Genomic DNA, 19,890 nt, shown 5'->3' on the forward strand with positions numbered 1-19,890 from the left:
TATTCCTTTTAAGGGTTTAATCTTTAAATCATTAAAGTTGGCTATCAAAATGTATTCTGAGTATGCTGAAATTGGTGATTTTGATGTTAGGCTGAGCATACAGACAAGGTTTGATAACAAGATTATAAATAAGAAACATGTTATATGTAATCGTGGTGGTAAACAGAAAAAGAAATCTTGTGACACATTAGGTACAAGTGGTGTTAAGAGGACACGAAATTCAAATTCAAGAGCTATTGGTTGTCAAGCAAAGATTATATTTGAATCTGTGTATGGAACTCCAGATTTTAAAGTTTTTCAGTTTGATGAACTTCACAACCATCCACTTGAGAAGAGAAGCGATTTAAAAAAGGCGAGACAAATGTCATATTCAGAAAAAGAGTTTATTGTGTGTGCTTCCACATAAAAAATAGGTCCAACTATGGCTCAAAAGTTTAGGGTAAGTCTGAGAGGTGGGTATGAGTTTGTAAAGCCCAAAGTAGTTGACTATAAAAATTCAAGGAGAGATATCAACAGGGTTATTGGTTATAAAGATACCCAAATGATAGTAAACACAATGAATGACCGTCGAGCTCACTATCCAAATTACTCATTTGAGTTCAATTGTCAATATGATGTTTTGGACTGTATGTTTTGGGCTAATGAAATGGAGAAGGCATATTATGCTGAATTTGGTGATGTTATCTCGTTTGATGCGACTTTCTGAACAAACAAGTAAGTTATTTTATCTACTTTTGTTTATAGCTTATTCATATATGAATATTTTTATATTCACTTATTAATACATCAAAAATTGACTCTAATGAACATTTTTTTTGTTTGTTAGGTATCGAATGGTTTTTGTTCCATTTACTGCTATTGACCATCATAAAAAATCGGTTACTGTTGGATCTGGGTTGCTAAGCAATGAAAGCATTGAGTCTTACTCTTGGTTGCTTAAATCATTTCTTAAAACTCATGGGAAAGCACCAACACTTGTTTTAACTGATCAAGATGCTGCAATAAAACAAGCTGTTGAGAATGTGTTTCATAATTCAAAACACCGATTATGTATGTGGCATATAATGAAAAAGTTGAAAAAAAGGTATTATTTTAATATATTTCAAATATATTACTTATTAGTATATTCATTTATGAATATTGATTGTTATTTTACTTATTATTATTTATTAATTTATGAATATTTTTGTTTTAATACAGATATCAGATGATTTATTTACAAACACAGACTTTAGAAAAAGGTTTTCGAACCTTGTTTGGGACATTAATATGAAACCTGATGTTTTTGAGGTGAAGTAGGGTTTGCTTATGAAGGAATTCAATCTTAAAGACACAAGATGGTTTGAAGACATGTTTACAATACATGATTCATGGATACCTGGATATTTTAGTGATATTCCAATGTGTGGTTTGATGAAGACTGCATCGAGGTCAGAGAGTATGAATTCATTCTTTAATACATATTCAGAAAGAGGGAACTTACTTTTGAATTTCATGATGAATTACGACACTGCCATTCAAAAGCAAAGGAATACTCAATGAGAGCTTGATAGGGCATCAAAGAAAGCATCATATAAAATGCAAACACCTCGAGAAATAGAACTGCAAGCATCAAAGGTTTATACAAGTACATTATTTTTTGAGGTGCAAAAAGAAATATATTGTAACAACGTAAATTTTCAAAACAATTTTTCATTTTTGCAAACATCAAAAAACCAACATTTAATATTCTGAAATCACATGTGTAACAAATTTCATTGTAACAAAATACATCCCATGATCATAAAACAGTTCATTCGTCAGTGTGTACAATCACGCCGGCGCCTTCCCACGGTCCTCGCTAGTACCTGAAACACATAACACAACAACTGTAAGCATAAATGCTTAGTGAGTTCTCCAAAATACTACTTATGAACATACGCCTTTCCAGGCCCTGACCTTCCGGTCCATGTGTCTCAGGGGACATCCGTCCCGACTCGGTAAACCTTCCGGTCCTACCTGCGTCAACCTTACGGTCCACATCACAATGCCTTCCGGCCCATATCATATATGCCTTCCGACCGATAACATAATGCCTTCCGGCCCATATCAAACATAGCATACATAGCACTTACAAACGAATAACTTATCATACACAGTGCATACAACTCATAACATATCCAACCTTCCGGTCACACAATAAAACCCTTTCGGGTATAGTATAGTGAGAAAACTCACCTCGTGGAAAGTCTAGAATCTCGCGTACTCGCTACTCCAAATCCCAACGAAGACTCAACCTCGCCTAATCATAACAAATATCATTTTAATTAATATCGACTTCCACAACTAGACTTTACCCCTTATCATCATTCCTCAGAGGGTAAAAGACCATTTTACCCTTCCTTGACTCAAAGTCTACATGTTGACCAAAAACCTAAAAAGTCAAAAAAAAGCCAACCTTTTGTGTACGCGGGACGTACAGTTTGATGTACGCGGGGCATACATCGCCAACCCAAGAGTCGGGGTCTCCACCCAGTACGCTGCGCGTACTGGGAGTTACGCCCAACGTAACCATCAGACTTATACATTTTTCATTTATGGTCTTAATCGGTTAAGCCATAACTTCAACTTCTAGATCCGACTTTATTTAAACATCCTTACTCATAAAGTCGAAACCTTTAAGCCTTGGCATGGCTGTAAAGGCTCATACACTCCTTAACACCTTTCCATTTCAACTCAAGGATATAGATCTCATGCATGGCCAAACATTCACATCCAAGATTACATTTTTATGAATCTACAACTCAGATGGACCAAAAATATGATGGATCTAAGCTAATGGAGACCATTTGCTCATAAAGTCTCCACCTTTGGGACCAAAACCCTAGAAAATGGTCCATAAAGCATACCACAAGAACTACAAGTCAAGATCCGAACTTTTTACCTTAGAATGAAGCTCCAACCTTTGCAAAGCTCGGTTCTACACTTGAACACCAACTTCTATCCTTCCTAATGAACTCTTCTTCTCCTTTGCTACCTTGAAATGACACCACCAAGCTTAGAACACTCACAAATGGGCTAGGAACGAATAAACACTCTCTTAGGGTTTCTTTCTGAGGGATGGTGGCTGAGGAGTCAAGCCAACACATCCCTTTTATAGCCACCCCATCAATTAGGGTTTTTAATTCTGGACCGGTTACGCCCAACGTACCCGAGTGGGAACGCGTTAAAATGAAGCGCGCGAGTACTCCTTGTACGCCCAGCGTACTCGCTCATCATGCAAAACCCTAAATGAATTAAATTAAAGATGAAGGGCGTAAATAAAAGGGTACCTGGATTTCGGGCTGTTACAATTCTCCCCCACTAGAACTAGACTTTATCCCCGAAGTCTCACACTGAAAACAATTCCGGATACTGATCCCGCATCTCAAACTCGGACTCCCATGTCAGCTCGGACCCCTTCTGATGTTGTCACTGCACTTGTACCATGGGTACTTCCTTGTTCCTCAGAACCTTAACCTTTCGATCCCTGATTGCCACTAGTCTCTCAACATAGTTTAGGCCTGCATCCACCTAAATATCATCTAATGGCACCACTGCCGACTCGTCGGCAATACATTTCCTCAACTGCGAGACATGAAAGGTGTCGTGGATCTATCCCAACTCAACATGTAGATCCAATCGGTATGCTACCCTGCCTACCCTAGCAATTACCCTGAAAGGTCCAATATATCGGGGTCCCAACTTGCCCCTCTTCCTGAATCGTATCACTCCTTTCCAAGGAGAGACCTTTAAGAGCACAAGGTCACCAACCTGAAACTCGAGCTAGGACTAACGCCTGTCCGTATAACTCTTCTGGCAACTCTGCGCGGTCAACAGTCTCTGCCTGACCTGCTGTATCTTCTCGGTCGTCTATAGTACAATCTCTGTGCTACCCATTACCCGTTGCCCCACCTCTCCCCAGTAGATGGGGGTGCGACACCTCCTCCCATACAACAGCTCAAAGGGTGGCATACCAATGCTCGAATGATGGTTGTTGTTGTATGAAAACTCTACTAAGGGTAAATAGGTGTCCCAACTCCCTTCGAAATCCAAAACACATGCTCGGAGCATATCCTCGAGCGTCTGAATCATTCGCTCGCTCTGTCCGTCCGTCTGCGGGTGGTATGCGGTACTGAAATGCAACCTCGTACCCAACTCCTTGTGAAATCGTACATCCCGATCTGAAACGATCGACATCGGAACCCCATGTCGCGATACCACCTCCCTCACATATAACTCTGCCAACTTCTCCGCAAAAGAGCTCTCACTGATAGCTAGAAAATGAGCGCTCTTCGTCAATCTATTCACAATCACCCAAATTGCATCGACCCCTCTCGCAGTCCTTAGCAATTTGGTGATAAAATCCATGGTAATCTGTTCCCACTTCCATTCGGGAATCTTTAGCGGCTGCAACTTACCGTGCGGACACTGGTGCTCAACCTTAACCTGACGACAAGTCAGGCACCTCTTGACGAACCATGCAACATCCCTCTTCATACAGGGCCACCAATACTCCTTTTTTAGGTCCAAATACATCTTAGTAGCCCCGGGATGGATCGAGAATTTCGATCGATGCGCTTCTTCCATCAAAATAGTACGCGTACCGCCCATAAACAGTACCCAAATCCGACCCTGAAATGTCATAAGTCCCCGACCATCCGAAACGAATTCCGATACCTGACCGACAACCTGCTCCCTCTTCTGGTTTTCTGGTCTCGCAGCCTCAGCCTGGGCCCCTCGGATGGTGTCCAAAATCGGAGTCATCACCGTCAACCTCATACAAACGTCTCGGATCGGGGCGCTCTCCGCCCTACGGCTCAACGCATCGACTACGACATTAGCCTTGCCCAAGTGGTACAGGATCTCACAATCATAATCCTTCACCACATCCAACCATCTCCTCTGACGCATATTCAGATTTGGCTGATCCATCAAGTACTTCAGACTCTTGTGGTCCATGTATATGGTACATCGAACCCCATAAAGATAGTGTCGCCAGATCTTGAGGGCAAACACTACAGCCCCCAATTCCAGGTTCTGGGTGGGATATCTTGACTCATGAGGCTTCAGTTTTCTCGAAGCATACGCTATAATGTGTCCCCTCTGCATAAGCACCGCCCCTAATCCAGATGTAGATGCATCACAGTATACCACAAAATCCTCCATCCCTTCCGGGAGTGCAAGCACCGGGGCCTCGCACAATTTCTGACGAAGGGTCTCGAATGAGGACTGCTGCTCCGGACCCCATGAAAATGCAACACCCTTCTGGGTCATCTTGGTACGTGGCACGACGATCTTGGAGAAATCCTTGATAAACCTTCGATAATAACCGGCCAATCCCAGAAAGCTCCTGATCTCAGTGGGCGGTCTCGGCATTTCCCATCTCATCACCGCCTCGATCTTGGCCGGATCGACCAATTTCCCTTTCTGGTTGACAAGGTTCCCTAGGAACTGGACCTCTCGTAACCAGAAATCACACTTGGAGAATTTGGCATACAGCTTCTCCGATCTCAATACTCCAAGAATCTCCCTCAAATGTTCCTCATGTTGCTCCCTAGACCTCGAATATACCAAAATATCATCAATGAATATGATCACCAACCGATCCAGCATCGGCCTGCACACCCTGTTTATAAGATCCATGAACGCAGTCGGGGCATTGGTGAGCCCAAAAGGCATCACCACAAACTCGTAATGTCCATAATGAGTTCTGAATGCAGTCTTCTGAATATCTTCATCCCGAACCCTCATCTGATGATAACCCGACCTCAAGTCTATCTTCGAGAACCAAGACGCCCCCTGCAATTGATCGAACATATCATCGATCCTAGGTAATGGATACCGGTTTTTAACCGTCAACTTGTTCAACTCCCGGTAAGCGATATACATCCGGTGTGAACCATCCTTTTTCTTGACAAAAAGAATCAACACTCCCCAAGGTGAGCTACTCGGTCGAATAAACCCCTTTCCCAACAGCTCCTGAAGCTGCGAGGATAACTCCTGCATTTCTGGTGGAGCGAGGCGATAAGGCGCCTTGGCGATGGGCGCCGCTCCCGTAACCAGATCGATACGGAACTCCACTTGCCTTTCCAAAGGCACACCTGGTAGTTCTTCGGGAAACACGTTCGAAAACTAGCACACTACTGGAACCTCATCACTCGAGTTTGGCCTCCCCGCGGCCACTCGTGTGTCCATCACATAGGCTATGAATCCACTGCAGCCCTGCTGCAAACTCTGACTTGCCCTAGCAGCCGAACAAAATGCTGACCCACACCGGGTCCCCTTGCCATACACAGTAAGCACCCCCCCCCCACTAGGGTCTCGTATAGTCACCAGCTGTCTCTCGCAGTCAATGACTGCCCCAAACTTACTCAACCAGTCCATGCCCACGATGACGCAGACATCTCCCATCGCTATAGGAACCAAATCTATAGGGAACTTGACGCTAAAAATCTCGAGCACACATCCTCGAATCACGTCAGTGGCGTATACCGCTTTCTCATCGGGTGTGGAAACCCTTAGGGGTCCACTCATCACCTCCCGATCAATACCGATGTGCTGGCTAAAAGCCAAAGATACAAAAGACCGACTCGCACCCGAGTCAAATAATACCAAAGCAGGTACAAAATTCACAAGAAAAGTACCTACGCATATCATAATATAAGCACAATATCTCAGCATAAAAGAAAATACACGAAAGAATACATACCAGCCACGACATCGGGCACCGCGCGGACCTCCTTCACAGTCAACTGAAAAGCTCTCCCACGAGCCTTCGGAGCCTCGACTTTCACCGGCCGAGTCTCAGTAACCCTAGCAGTAGGCGCAGATCCCTGGTGAAGCTGAGGACACTCGGCATTCCGATGGCCGGTCTGGTTGCAATGAAAGCAAACCATAAATCCCTTGGGGCAATCCCTAGCGATGTGCCTCTCCTTGCCACACTTGTAGCAAGCACGTGATCGACATGCCCCCTCATGACCCTTGCTGCACTTTCCGCAAGTGCGGCCCTTCTGACCACCCATCCTTGGATCGGCGGACTTGGTCCGCTTGGCTGCCGACTGAGAGTGAGCCGGCTGCCGATCCACCGGCTGAGACTCGACCTCCTCCCTGGCCTGACTCTCCAACTCTATCTCTCTCTTCCTAGCATTTGCACTTGGATAGACTAAAATGAGAGAAATAAGACACTTATGGTTATTATTATATTATAAGTTTTAGTATATCAATAATAAGAATAATAAGATTATTTAATTAGTATTGATCAAGAATTAATCTAGGATTTATTAAGTGATCAAAATAAGACTAATTAAATATATGGGTTGATTGTGTAAATCATCCATACTTGTATAGTGGGCTAATGCTCCATGGATTATCTAGTTGGGCCAAAACCCATATGATGCTCCATGGTGTATTTGAACCCATGGATCCAAGGAAATGGAAAGTCATGACAATTAGGGTTTTCCCTAATTGTAACACTATATAAAGATATTATTCTTGACAAAATCGGCACTAGTATTATTCTAGAGAGGGCTAGCCGATTTTCATGAAGTGTAGAATTCTCTCAAGTTATTCCAAGTGTATTTGGTGTTGTGTGAACCATTTGAGGTGTCACACTTGGGGCACTAGGCACTCAAGCTTCATGAAGACATTCTACATCAAAGAGGTATGTATTCTATCTTGTTATATTGATAGTTCTGTATGCTAGATTAGGATAATACCTTGGATGTTCATATTTGCATGTATAATAGAGAAAACATAGATCCAAGGTATTTAGGGTTGCATGTACACTTAGGAGTGTTAGAATGCTCAAAACCCAACAGTGGTATCAGAGACTAGGCTTGTTTTCTTGTTATACTTGCAAATGGAGCTGAAAAATCGAGTTTTGATGCTGTCTGCCCAGCAGACTCGCCGAGTCCATGAAGGGACTCGACGAGTCCAAGGCAAAAAACATCCAAATCGCCGAGTTAGTTAGTGCACTCGACGAGTTGGACTCCCAGACAGCATAAATTCGACTTTTTTGGCTGGAATTTGACTAGGAACATTACCCTAAGAGGTTTTTGAACTTATAAACTTGTTTTTGATGTGGTAATGTTCATGCTAATCCAATTTCAAAGATAATTGTCAATAGATTCATGTTTTGTATTAGTTTAATGGTTAGACTAATTACATGAAAAAGTTTGATTTGAATTATCTTGTTCTTATGAGTTGCTTAGATTAATAGAAAAGTTGAGTGAAATAGTTGTTTTCAATCCAAATTAATCTAAGAGTTGATTCTAAAATGTGTTTTTGTAACTTATCCTCAAGTTATATGAAAAGTCACATTTAAGTTTCATAAAACTCATAAAAGTTGGTAAAGGTTACAAAATGAAGAGTCTAGTTCTAATTAATTGGAGTTATGACTCCATAATTTGTCCTCAAGTTATGGAGGACCAAGAGTCTCTTCATTAAATAAAAAAATAAAAAAAAAGTGTAACCTTAATTAATTCCATAAGTTATAAAATAAAGAAAAGTTAATTCTTTTATTAGTTTAAAGTCTTCCATAACTTGTCCTCAAGTTTTGGAACTTGAAGAGTTTTTGGATTAAAACTACTTTAAACACATATGTTATGGAATTAATTAGTTTTGAATAGTTTCAAAACTTGCCCTCAAGTTTTGGAATTTGTAAAGTTTTCTCTTGTGAATACTTTAATTCCAAGTTAGCCCTTAGAATTTTAAAAGTTAAGATTCAACCCTTATACTTTATAATATTATAAGTTAATAATATATATATATATATATATATATATATATATATATATATATATATATATATATATATATATATATATATATATATATATATATATATATATATATATAAGAGTAAAGTCAGTTTTACCGCTAGTACGCCTCATTCACGAAGCCAGACTATAAGGTGGGTATAAGGTTGTTGCCTATAAAATGGCAACTTAATGGGTGTCCACTCTCACCCACCGCTTGCTTGACTGGTGGAGGGTCGTTAGCCGAACGGGTTTGACAGGACTATAATTCTCCCTTCATTAAAAGTATTAATGATAAATACTAAGTAACTAAACTCTTATAAATACCCAATCTTAGTTACTTAGGAAAATGTGAAAAAGGTGCTAATCCATGAAATTACACTTTGCACTTTGTTTAAGTCGGTTAGTGGAGCGTGTGTGGTTAACCGGCACACTAACTCGTATTTAACAAGGTAGGCAAAGGGTAACTTAATGTTTATCATAGTATCGATGGAGCGTGTGTGGTTAACCGGCACATCGATTGAGGGATAAACACTTAAGGGTACCAAGTAATTTGCATGGTTACTTCACACCTTGTTTTGTGATCCTCGGCATCCCAGTCACAAAACCTGAAGGGCACACTCGAGATTGAAACATGCCATTGAATAGTTCAATGAATCTCAAAGATCTAGGAGTTTCAAATCCAATTAAAACCTAATAATCTATTTTGTTTTTCATGGTGGAAATTGGTAAATCGTCATTCACCTGCCTTCAAATATTTTATAGCTTGGATTACGGCATCCCTCTTCTAAGTTATAAAATAGTTTGTTGGGTCCTAGCCTTAATATTTCAGATTGGGTGTCATATTAAGGACTTTAGATCAACAATCTTGAATATCTCCCAAAACATGTCTGGTTTAGACATTTATGATCTTCCCAAATCTCTTGAAACAAGCTTTCCTAAATGAAGATGATGTCCCTTGGAGATCATACTTCTTTCACCTCCTCAAATTATTCTCCCAACCCACAAGATCAAAGTCACTCAAGCGCTATTGGCAAGGCAAGGTCTAGGTGTGATCACATCTTGGAGATGCAGTCACATATTGACAAGCCGGGAGAGAAGGGTGTCAAAGTCTTGAGAAAGTTGGTGGTTCAACTACTTTCTAATTCACATAGTGAGTTCTTTTAGAACACCTATGAAACAGACTATGAGAAGACCCTTAATGATCTTATTTATTTGTTAAGATCAACTTCCTCAAAACTTGATGGACATTGACAATAGTGACACAGGAAATACAGAAAAAGCATTCTCTTCCCAAGGAAAGGGATTGACCATAGTCAACTAGGTTGACCAAATGGTAAAGAGAAAAGGCTAAGTCTGTAATAGTCCCGTGTACCATTATCAAAGGGTCCATATGTTTATATTGCCAAAGGAAGGGTCATTAGTTGTGAAGCTGCCAAATTTACCTAAGGATGTTAAAGTCAATAAGTTTGACTCTACTTCAGGTAAAGTCCACTATCTAACTCTGTTAAGTTTCTATTCTGAGATTCTTGATACATGATGTGACTGGGTCACATGGTAATGTTTTAAGAATCAAAGAAAAGTAAAGGAACTCAAAGAAAGAATATGATGAATCTGATCGCATAGATGGATTTCTATCGTGTAGTTTGAAAATCGGATTCTTGAGCTACTTCTTAGGAGTTATGAGATATTGCTTAGGAATAGATAACAACAAGTTTTCATATGGATTGTAAGGATAAGTTTTTCCGCATAGTTTTAAAATAAAAGAAAATTTTTGATTTTAGTTATTTTAAAATATCCTTACAATGGCATTTGAGGAAAAATTGTTGCCTATATGATTCCATTAATAGCAAGAGTGGAAATATGAAATTGATTCCTTCATTTGTGGTAATGTCTAAATTTACCAAATAAGGAAAGATTCTCATCACCCAAGTCTCAATTGAATTGGAACTTGGAATCATGCAAGTTGTATAGCATGATGAATGAGAACTTTCAAGTATTGGAAAATTAAGACTAATTACTTATTCACATGGATGTGTGAGTCAAGTAATGGACTAAGGGATCGAGTACATAGTCATGTGCACTGATTAAGTCCACCACAAAAGATATAAGGCTATTCGTCATAGTTTACTAAAGCTTAGTAAATATGATTATACTTACAAGCTTAAGTGTAACTCTGAGACATTGGAAAAGGTTCCAATGCATGGCAGAGCGGATAAGAAGAATCAAATTAGGCAGAAGGATAAAATTTTCTCAAATCTAAAAAGATGGGAGAGTACTTTAGTATAAGTTTTGTGATCATCTTAATGATTTAGAAACCATATCAAAATTAGTTCTCTAAGGAAGTCTTAGTGCATTCGTATGACTAAGAAGAAGGGATCTTGAATTGTTGAAATGGTTAAATCAAGAAGATGAGTCATACTTCATTCCAATACAAGTCTTAGAGTCATACTCCAAGATTGTAATTTGAGTGACATGTCTTTAAGAAGGTTTAAAACACGTGTCAAATGTAAGAGTAAAAGTTTTTTACTCTTGTACATTTGAATTTGGTAAGTTGTGATGTTTTGGATAAAACAAAGACCAACTTAGGCCAATTGTGTGAAGTGTTTGTCTTGGTTAGAATCCACACTATCTCTTGGATGTTTGACAAGGGAGTCTTATAGGTCAAGAGGACAGTGGGAGTCGTAAAGGTCTTGAAAGTCTCAAGAACTAATCAAGAATAGAACCTAGAGTTCTTTTCTAGCACACGACTTAAGGTTTATAACCTATCGCGTTGACCTATTCTGTGCCCATTCCAATTAAAGTTGGCTTTGCATATGAGTTCTTAGAGTTCTCAATTGGTTGCACAACAACTTGGAAGCAATGGCAGGCCCTTGAGCTGCCAGGTGGCAAGAAATTAAGATTGAGTTCAATCCATATGAGTTTGGATTTGTCATTATCCTTGTCTTATGACTATGGTTTTGACAATTCACATGGATAAGAACACATACACCATTAAATCTAAGTGTCTTAAGGTTTCTCTCCGATTCATGAAAATGTTGGTGAGGAAACACTTTCACTAAGTAGATTTTAGCTAGATAGCAATTGTGATATTTGCATTCTCAAAGTCGTTAGTGGAGCGTGTGCGGTTTACCGGCATACTAACCTGGACTTGTGAGAAGTGGCAAAAAGGTCTAACCATTATGATTACGACATCCCTCTTCATAATTGTGTAGACACACGAGTGTGCTATCTAAAGGAAGGTGTATGATTTTGATAAAGTTCTATCAAAACAATCCAGTATCAGAAATCTGAACTTTGGTAAGAAAGTCAATAAAGTACTGATTTCTAGAAGTCCAGCTGATTTCTGAGTACATGTCAAAGCTAGTGGGAGCATAAGTGTTATGCTAATAATCATCATGTTAGTGGGAGCATGATAATTATGATAAAGATTGCAATTTACCAATGTTAATTATAGAAAATAAAAGGTTTCAATTGGGAAAAAGTTGTTTTGCTATAATTAAGGGAGAGGAAATTATACTTCATCTCAAATCTATAAGCTTAGATCGTGAGGTTTTAACCATTTAGTCAAGGATATATATGAATTTCATGTTGGAATGGCTCAACATAAGGAAATTCTGTATATGGGTCCATTATTTGCATTCTTAAATTCGATTATGATTACGGCATCCCTTTTCATAATCTAATTATGAGAACTTGGCAAATAGAAATGGAAATGTTATAGCAAAAGACTGGTTTAGTCTTTATGTGAGACATCATGAATCGTGTCCCATATGCTTCGGATATAGGTTCGATTACATGTGCTATATTAATCCTTTCTAAAAGTTTCCAAATGCCTGGGGCATTAAGAAGGGAAAAGGTTTAGAACTGGATATGACTAAAAGGATTAAACAATTGTCGAGGACAATCTAAGGTTTACCAAAGATTGGTTTCTCAAGGACAATTGGAAGTATAGTGATAATTCTGGAAGGACCATATTGACATAATCTGTAAGGAGGCAACTCTTGTTCAGAAGTGATAGTCAAAATGAATCTGGAAATGTTTCAAAGTCAGAAATTTCAATCTGTGTAAGATTAAGGAAACTTAATGCAAGAAGGATGTTTCCAAGGAATTGATCTCCTTTGGAATACTCTGTAATGATTGTTGCCAAGTCTTTCTGACTTTGTGCATAATCATTACAAGAGGATCAATGCATTTAAGTTTAGAATCTAACAGATTTCAGTAAATGACATGAATTTGGAATTCTTGTATTTACAGTAAGGATTTGGGAGTGTGAAAAGAGAATCATTGAAGTTATGTTCAATTGATCTAGTTCACAAAGTAAAGATCATAGACAAACATAGTATGCATACTTGGTGTATGACATGACTAGTGTTTAGAAAACATAGTGTACATGCTTGGAGCATGGGACAACTATTGTTTTAAATTCAAGAATAAAGTTGATAGCTGAAACAGTATACAATGAATAATGTGTAATCATATGGTGATAAATAAAAGGTGTTTTATTTATGTTCATAGGTTTTGATACCATATTGGATTCAATTATTATTGTGTTTCACTTTGCATGTTTTGACTTCCCGAATAAACTAGGTTATTCTTCCGGAATGACTAAGTTATTCAAACCATCCACAGTTGGTCATATGTTGGAAGTAGATATGAATTAAGACTGTCATGGGTGGGCTTGTAGAGGTCTACGGTGTTGGACAAATGGCTACAACACTCATGAGTGCTCATAATTTCTGAGTATTGGATTCAACCCGCGCTCATTGGAATCACTTCATGGATTTTATCACGAGTGATCATGAGACGATAATATCTTATATTCTTCAAACCTAGAGATATGAGTTGTTACTATGAGTTGGTTGTATATTGATTGCACGAAACCGCATTTGGTAACTCGGTGCTATAAAACGTGCCTTTGTGTATGATTCAACAGGTAGTAGAACAAGCCATATGAGTCGAAGTTTATCCATTCCTTTTACCTTCGGGATAAAAGCGATATCTGTGGGCCCCTCGATGATTTGATGATGACAAATGGAAGTGCTCGGCTGGGCCAGGACTGATTTGATTTGTTCAATTAGTCAGTCGTCATCAATCGGAAATTGGGAAACAACAAATGGACAGAGAGAATGATTATAATCCATGTCTCAGTCCATATGATATCTAGAATGGAGGAATATATGATTCCTTATCTAATGGACAAGTCATTGACAAAGGTCAGTGTTTATCGACAAGGTCAGAGTTCGACAGAAGCTTTTGAGAGCTACGATTGCCAGTTGGTTCCTAAAGTCATACGCAATAATAGTTTTAGACTTATCCAAGTGGGAGACTGTTGGATTAATGTCTAAGTCCATAACTATAATTGGTAAGACTTGACCCGACCCGACATGGTCCATTTGGGTTGCATGGCATCATGCACTTGGATAGACTAAAATGAGAGAAATAAGACACTTATGGTTATTAATATATTATAAGTTCTAGTATATTAATAATAAGAATAATAAGATTATTTAATTAGTATTGATCAAGAATTAATCTAGGATTAATTAAGTAATCAAAATAAGACTAATTAAAAATATCGGTTGATTGTGTAAATCATCCATACTTGTATAGTAGGCTAATGCTCCATGGATTATCTAGTTGGGCCAAAACCCATATGATGCTCCATGGTGTATTTGAACCCATGGATCCAAGGAAATGGAAAGTCATGACAATTAGGGTTTTCCCTAATTGTAACACTATATAAAGATATTATTCTTGACAAAATCGGCACTAGTATTATTCTAGAGAGGGCTAGCCGATTTTCATGAAGTGTAGAATTCTCTCAAGTTATTCCAAGTGTATTTGGTGTTGTGTGAACCATTTGAGGTGTCACACTTGGGGTACTAGGCACTCAAGCTTCATGAAGACATTCTACATCGAAGAGGTATGTATTCTATCTTGTTATATTGATAGTTTTGTATGCTAGATTAGGATAATACCTTGGATGTTCATATTTGCATGTATAATAGAGAAAACATAGATCCAAGGTATTTAGGGTTGCATGTACACTTAGGAGTGTTAGAATGCTTAAAACCCAACATCACCCTCTCATGAAACTTCCGGGTGATCACAGTAACCGAATCATTACCCTGCTTGAGGGTCAAGAACTCCTAAACCAACCGTTCCCTCTCCACCGGGGGAACATACTCGTCTTTGAACATAGAAGTAAATCTCTCCCAAGTCACTGCTGAAATCTCCGCAAGAGTGAAGTTCGTCGTCACGAACTTCCACCAATCCTTTGCTCCCAGGTAGAGCTGGTTCAAAGCGAACCGTCCCCCAGATGCTCCGGACATGAACATGTGTAGAAGCATCCCTCAATGTTAGCAATCCATCTCATCGCAGCGATCGGATCCTGCATCCCAGCAAACTCGGGTGGCTTCGTGTTGCTGAACTCCCGGAATAGCAACAAGTCACCCCCCTATGGTCTGGTAGCAGCTACAACTGCGGTAGCTGCAGCGGCTGTAGCCTTAGTCACCACGACATACCGCTCATCGAAAGTCTCCATCAGTGTGGTCTTGATAGACCCAAACATCTCCGGAATCTCATCCCGGATCGCCGCAACACCTCCTCATGAATCATCTGACGAAGCTCCTCGTCACTCACACCGCTCGTCCCAGGTCTGTGGCGTGGCCCAACCATAATGCCTCAGAAATACAACATAAAAATATCAGAGACTCCATCGAGCATAATCGCACTCGATAACGCAACCCTACTCGGTCTATGATACCCAAAGGATTCTTACTTGGATTACCCACTGGCCCGGTGTCTTCAGTAGTATGGGCCCAATACTACCGATTACACCGTATCAGCATTCACCCCAAGTACTCCTCCCTGGACCCCGGATCATGAGTACTCTATTCTTGCTATGCACTGGCTACCTACTCGCTCTCAAAGTATCTCATAGCAGCAGGTTCCCCTAGACTAAGGCATCACAAATCAGGCCACTCTAGTCCTAATATGAATACCTAGTCTACTAGCATGCATATCATATCATAACATATCTCATAACACATATTGTAAGGATATTTTGGGGATTTTACTGTTCGGGCGCTGGCTGACCGTTCACACTGCTTCTCCTTGGTTATTACGAAATCTCCTATAAAATTTTTATGCTTTTATTAATTAAAAATTTTTCCTCAAATCCCCGGTTTGAGTTCAGTTACGCCCGAAGGTGCATCCGAATCCCTCAAACCAAGGCTCTGATACCAACTTGTAACAACGTGAATTTTCAAAACAATTTTTCATTTTTGCAAACATCAAAAAACCAACATTTAATATTCTGAAATCACATGTGTAACAAATGTCATTGTAACAAAATACATCCCATGATCATAAAACAGTTCCTTCGTCAGTGTGTACAATCACGCCGGCGCCTTCCCACGGTCCTCGCTAGTACCTGAAACACATAACACAACAAGTGTAAGCATAAATGCTTAGTGAGTTCCCCATAATACTACTTACGCACATACGCCTTTCCAGGCCCTGACCTTCCGGTCCATGTGTCTCAGGGGACTTCCGTCCCGACTCGGTAAACCTTCCGGTCCTACCTGCGTCAACCTTACGGTCCACATCACAACGCCTTCCGGCCCATATCATATATGCCTTCCGGCCCATAACATAATGTCTTCCGGCCCATATCAAACATACCATACATAGCACTTACAAACGAATAACTTATCGTATACAGCGCATATAACTCATAACATATCCAACATTCCGGTCACACAATAAAACCCTTCCGGGTACAGTATAGTGAGAAAACTCACCTCGTGGAAAGTCTAGAATCTCGCGTACTCGCTATCTCCAAATCCCAACGAAGACTCAACCTCGCCTAATCATAACAAATATCATTTTAATTAATATAGACTTCCACAACTAGACTTTACCCCTTATCATCATTCCTCATAGGGTAAAAGACCATTTTACCCTTCCTTGACTCAAAGTCTACATGTTGACCAAAAACCTAAAAAGTCAAAAAAAGTCAACCTTTCGAGTACGCGGTGCATACAGCTTGATGTACGCGGGGCGTACATCGCCAACCCAAGAGTCGGGGTCTCCACCCAGTACGCTGCACGTACTGGGAGTTACGCCCAACGTAACCATCACACTTATACATTCTTCATTTCTGGTCTTAATCGGTTAAACCATAACTTCAACTTCTAGATCCGGCTTTATTTAAGCATCCTTACTCATAAAGTCGAAACCTTTAAGCCTTGGCATGGCTGTAAAGGCTCTCACACTCCTTAACACCTTTCCATTTCAACTCAAGGATATAGATCTCATGCATGGCCAAACATTCACGTCCAAGATTACATTTTTATGAATCTACAACTCAGATGGACCAAAAATATGATGGATCTAAGCTAATGGAGACCATTTGCTCATAAAGTCTCCACCTTTAGGACCAAAACCCTAGAAAATGGTCCATAAAGCATACCACAAGAACTACAAGTTAAGATCCGAACTTTTTACCTTAGAATGAAGCTCCAACCTTTGCAAAGCTCGGATCTACACTTAAACACCAACTTCTAGCCTTCCCAATGAACTCTTCTTCTCCTTTGCTACCTTGAAATGACACCACAAAGCTTAGAACACTCACAAATGGGCTAGGAACGAATAAACACTCTCTTAGGGTTTCTTTCTGAGGGATGGTGGCTGAGGAGTCAACCCAACACATCCTTTTTATAGCCAACTCATCACTTAGGGTTTTTAATTTTGGACCACTTACGCCCAACGTAACCTTGGGTACGCCCAGTGTACCCGAAGGGGAACGCGTTAAAATGAAGCGCGCGAGTACGCGCAGCGTACTCCTTGTACGCCCAGCGTACTCGCTCATCATGCAAAACCCTAAATGACTTAAATTAAAGATGAAGGGCTTAGATGAAAGGGTACCTGGATTTCGAGCTATTACATATATAAAGCATGTTTTTTCTGTACGTACTCATATGTTGGTATTGAAGATGGTTGGGAAGTTTACATTATGCAACACAACAGTAAAAGTGATTTTAAAAATGAATTTAAGGTAATTTTACTTGTTTTTTTATGAAAAATGTAATAATATTCATATATGAATATGATAATATTCATATATGAATATCAATATTCATATATGAATATATGAATATATATGAGTGTTGATATGAGTATTCTTATATGAATGTAAATGTGTAAATTTTGTTTTTGTATCAGGTTGAAATAAAAGCTGAAGAGAAAGAAATAAATTGCAGTTGAGAACATTTTAAGTGTATGGGTGTTTTATGCAGACATGCTTTTACAATAATGATGAGATGTGGTGTTAAAGAAATTCCTGAAAGGTACATTTTGAAGAGATGGAGAAAGGATGTGATATCAAGAAATTATCATTTTAGTTCTGTTCAATATGATTCAGGTGATTGTGAGAATGTAAAGCTAGTCAATGATTCATATTATAGTATTGAATCATGTTTGGATATTGTAAGAGATGACAAAAAGAGATTGGCTTTGTTTGCAGAGAAACAACAAATGTAGTTGAAGGAATTTGAGAGTGATTATATTTCTCCTGGATTGAAAAGCAAGACAGATGGTGAAGTCGTATGCAAGCTTTTGGGTGTTACTATTCGTATTCCAGAAAAGATTAATATTCATGTTCCTGAAGTTCAAAGCAATAAAGGTTCTGGAATCAAGAAAAGAATTCCAAGTGCAGGTGAAGTAGCATATGAAAATTCTAAAAAAGAACATATAATGTGTTCAGGATGTGGAAAGCGAGTTCCACAAAATTTGCATACTTATCCAGAAAGAGTTGGAGCTGCTAAATCAGCAAAAGATAGTTAGGGAGTTTTTTTTATTCATTTATGTATATATGCAGATAAAAACAATAAACAATAATATTCATGTATGAATAATACACATTTATATTGATATGGTAAATTGATATGTTGATATTTGTTTTTTAAATTACTATAAAATAAGTTATATTTATATTGTAAATTATTTATAAATGAATATAAATATGTGAAATTTGTTATACTAATAAATAAGTAATATTCATATCTGAACTTTTTTATGTTAATATCTGAACTTCGTTATACTAACATATTACTTTGAACTTATTCATAAATGAATATATCATATTCGTATTCATTTATGAATAAATAAAAATAAACTTTGAAAATATTTGAATATAAAAAAATGACATAAATAAGCAAACTTGTTTCTACTAATAAGTTAGTTATATTCATATATGAAATTTGTTATATTCATATATGAACTTTGTTATACTGACATATTACTCCTAATTTAATCATAAATGAAGATATCATATTCGTATTCATTTATGAATAAACATAAATAAACTTTGAAAATATTTAAATATAAAAAACTGACAGAAATAAGCGAAGTTGTTTCTATTACATAATCATTCAACACAAGATAATAAAAGTTGTTCATAAGCATTTCACAAAATATTAAAACGATGTTCAACAATATTTAACAAACCATTTAAAACTTGTTTCGCAGAATCATCTTACATGTACTTCAAATCCATTCATCTTCAACACAAACTGTTCTATGGCATCACACTTCAACATTCTTTCATCTTCACAAGCAATCATTAATATTCTTTTAATCTCTTTTTAATGGTTTGCATAGCCTTGTATGCATGATCAGTACACACTTTAAATTCAACTTTTTGATATTTTTTAGCAAGATCCAACACCTTAGCCTTCAACATGTTAATTTCAGAAGTTAGCATTATGTGTGCATATCTTTGCATGAGCTCCTCTAAAGTAGTTTGCTGAACTGCACTTTCTTTATGAAGACCTGGTTTCCACTTTGAGAGTGGTTGTCCCATATAGGTCTCCATATGTCTCATTGCAAAGACCCCACAATCAACTTTGTTTTTAACTATTCTCCATGACATTTCAAGTTGTATTCACATTTGAATAATGTATGTATGGCAGCAAGCTATGTTCTATTCATATGTGAATATAACATACATATTTACGAAAGAATATTTGAATAAAACATACGTATTCATATTTTTTTTATTCACATATGAATATGTTTTGTTATATTCATATGTGAATAGAACATA

The 19,890-nt window shown here is 38.4% G+C and overlaps 1 protein-coding gene across 1 annotated transcript; it reads left to right on the forward strand.

The window, feature by feature from the left end:
- Positions 1-18,098: 18,098 nt before the first annotated feature.
- Positions 18,099-18,629, forward strand: LOC145035831 (uncharacterized). The gene is made up of 2 exons (XM_078984339.1): positions 18,099-18,322; positions 18,371-18,629. The coding sequence occupies exons 1-2, from the start codon at positions 18,099-18,101 to the stop codon at positions 18,627-18,629; spliced, it is 483 nt and encodes a 160-aa protein (XP_078840465.1).
- The last annotated feature ends 1,261 nt before the right edge of the window (positions 18,630-19,890 follow it).

The sequence above is a fragment of the Lactuca saligna genome, chromosome 3 (genome assembly GCF_052625555.1).
Source record: "Lactuca saligna cultivar CGN05327 chromosome 3, ASM5262555v1, whole genome shotgun sequence".
Lineage (NCBI taxonomy): Eukaryota > Viridiplantae > Streptophyta > Magnoliopsida > Asterales > Asteraceae > Lactuca > Lactuca saligna.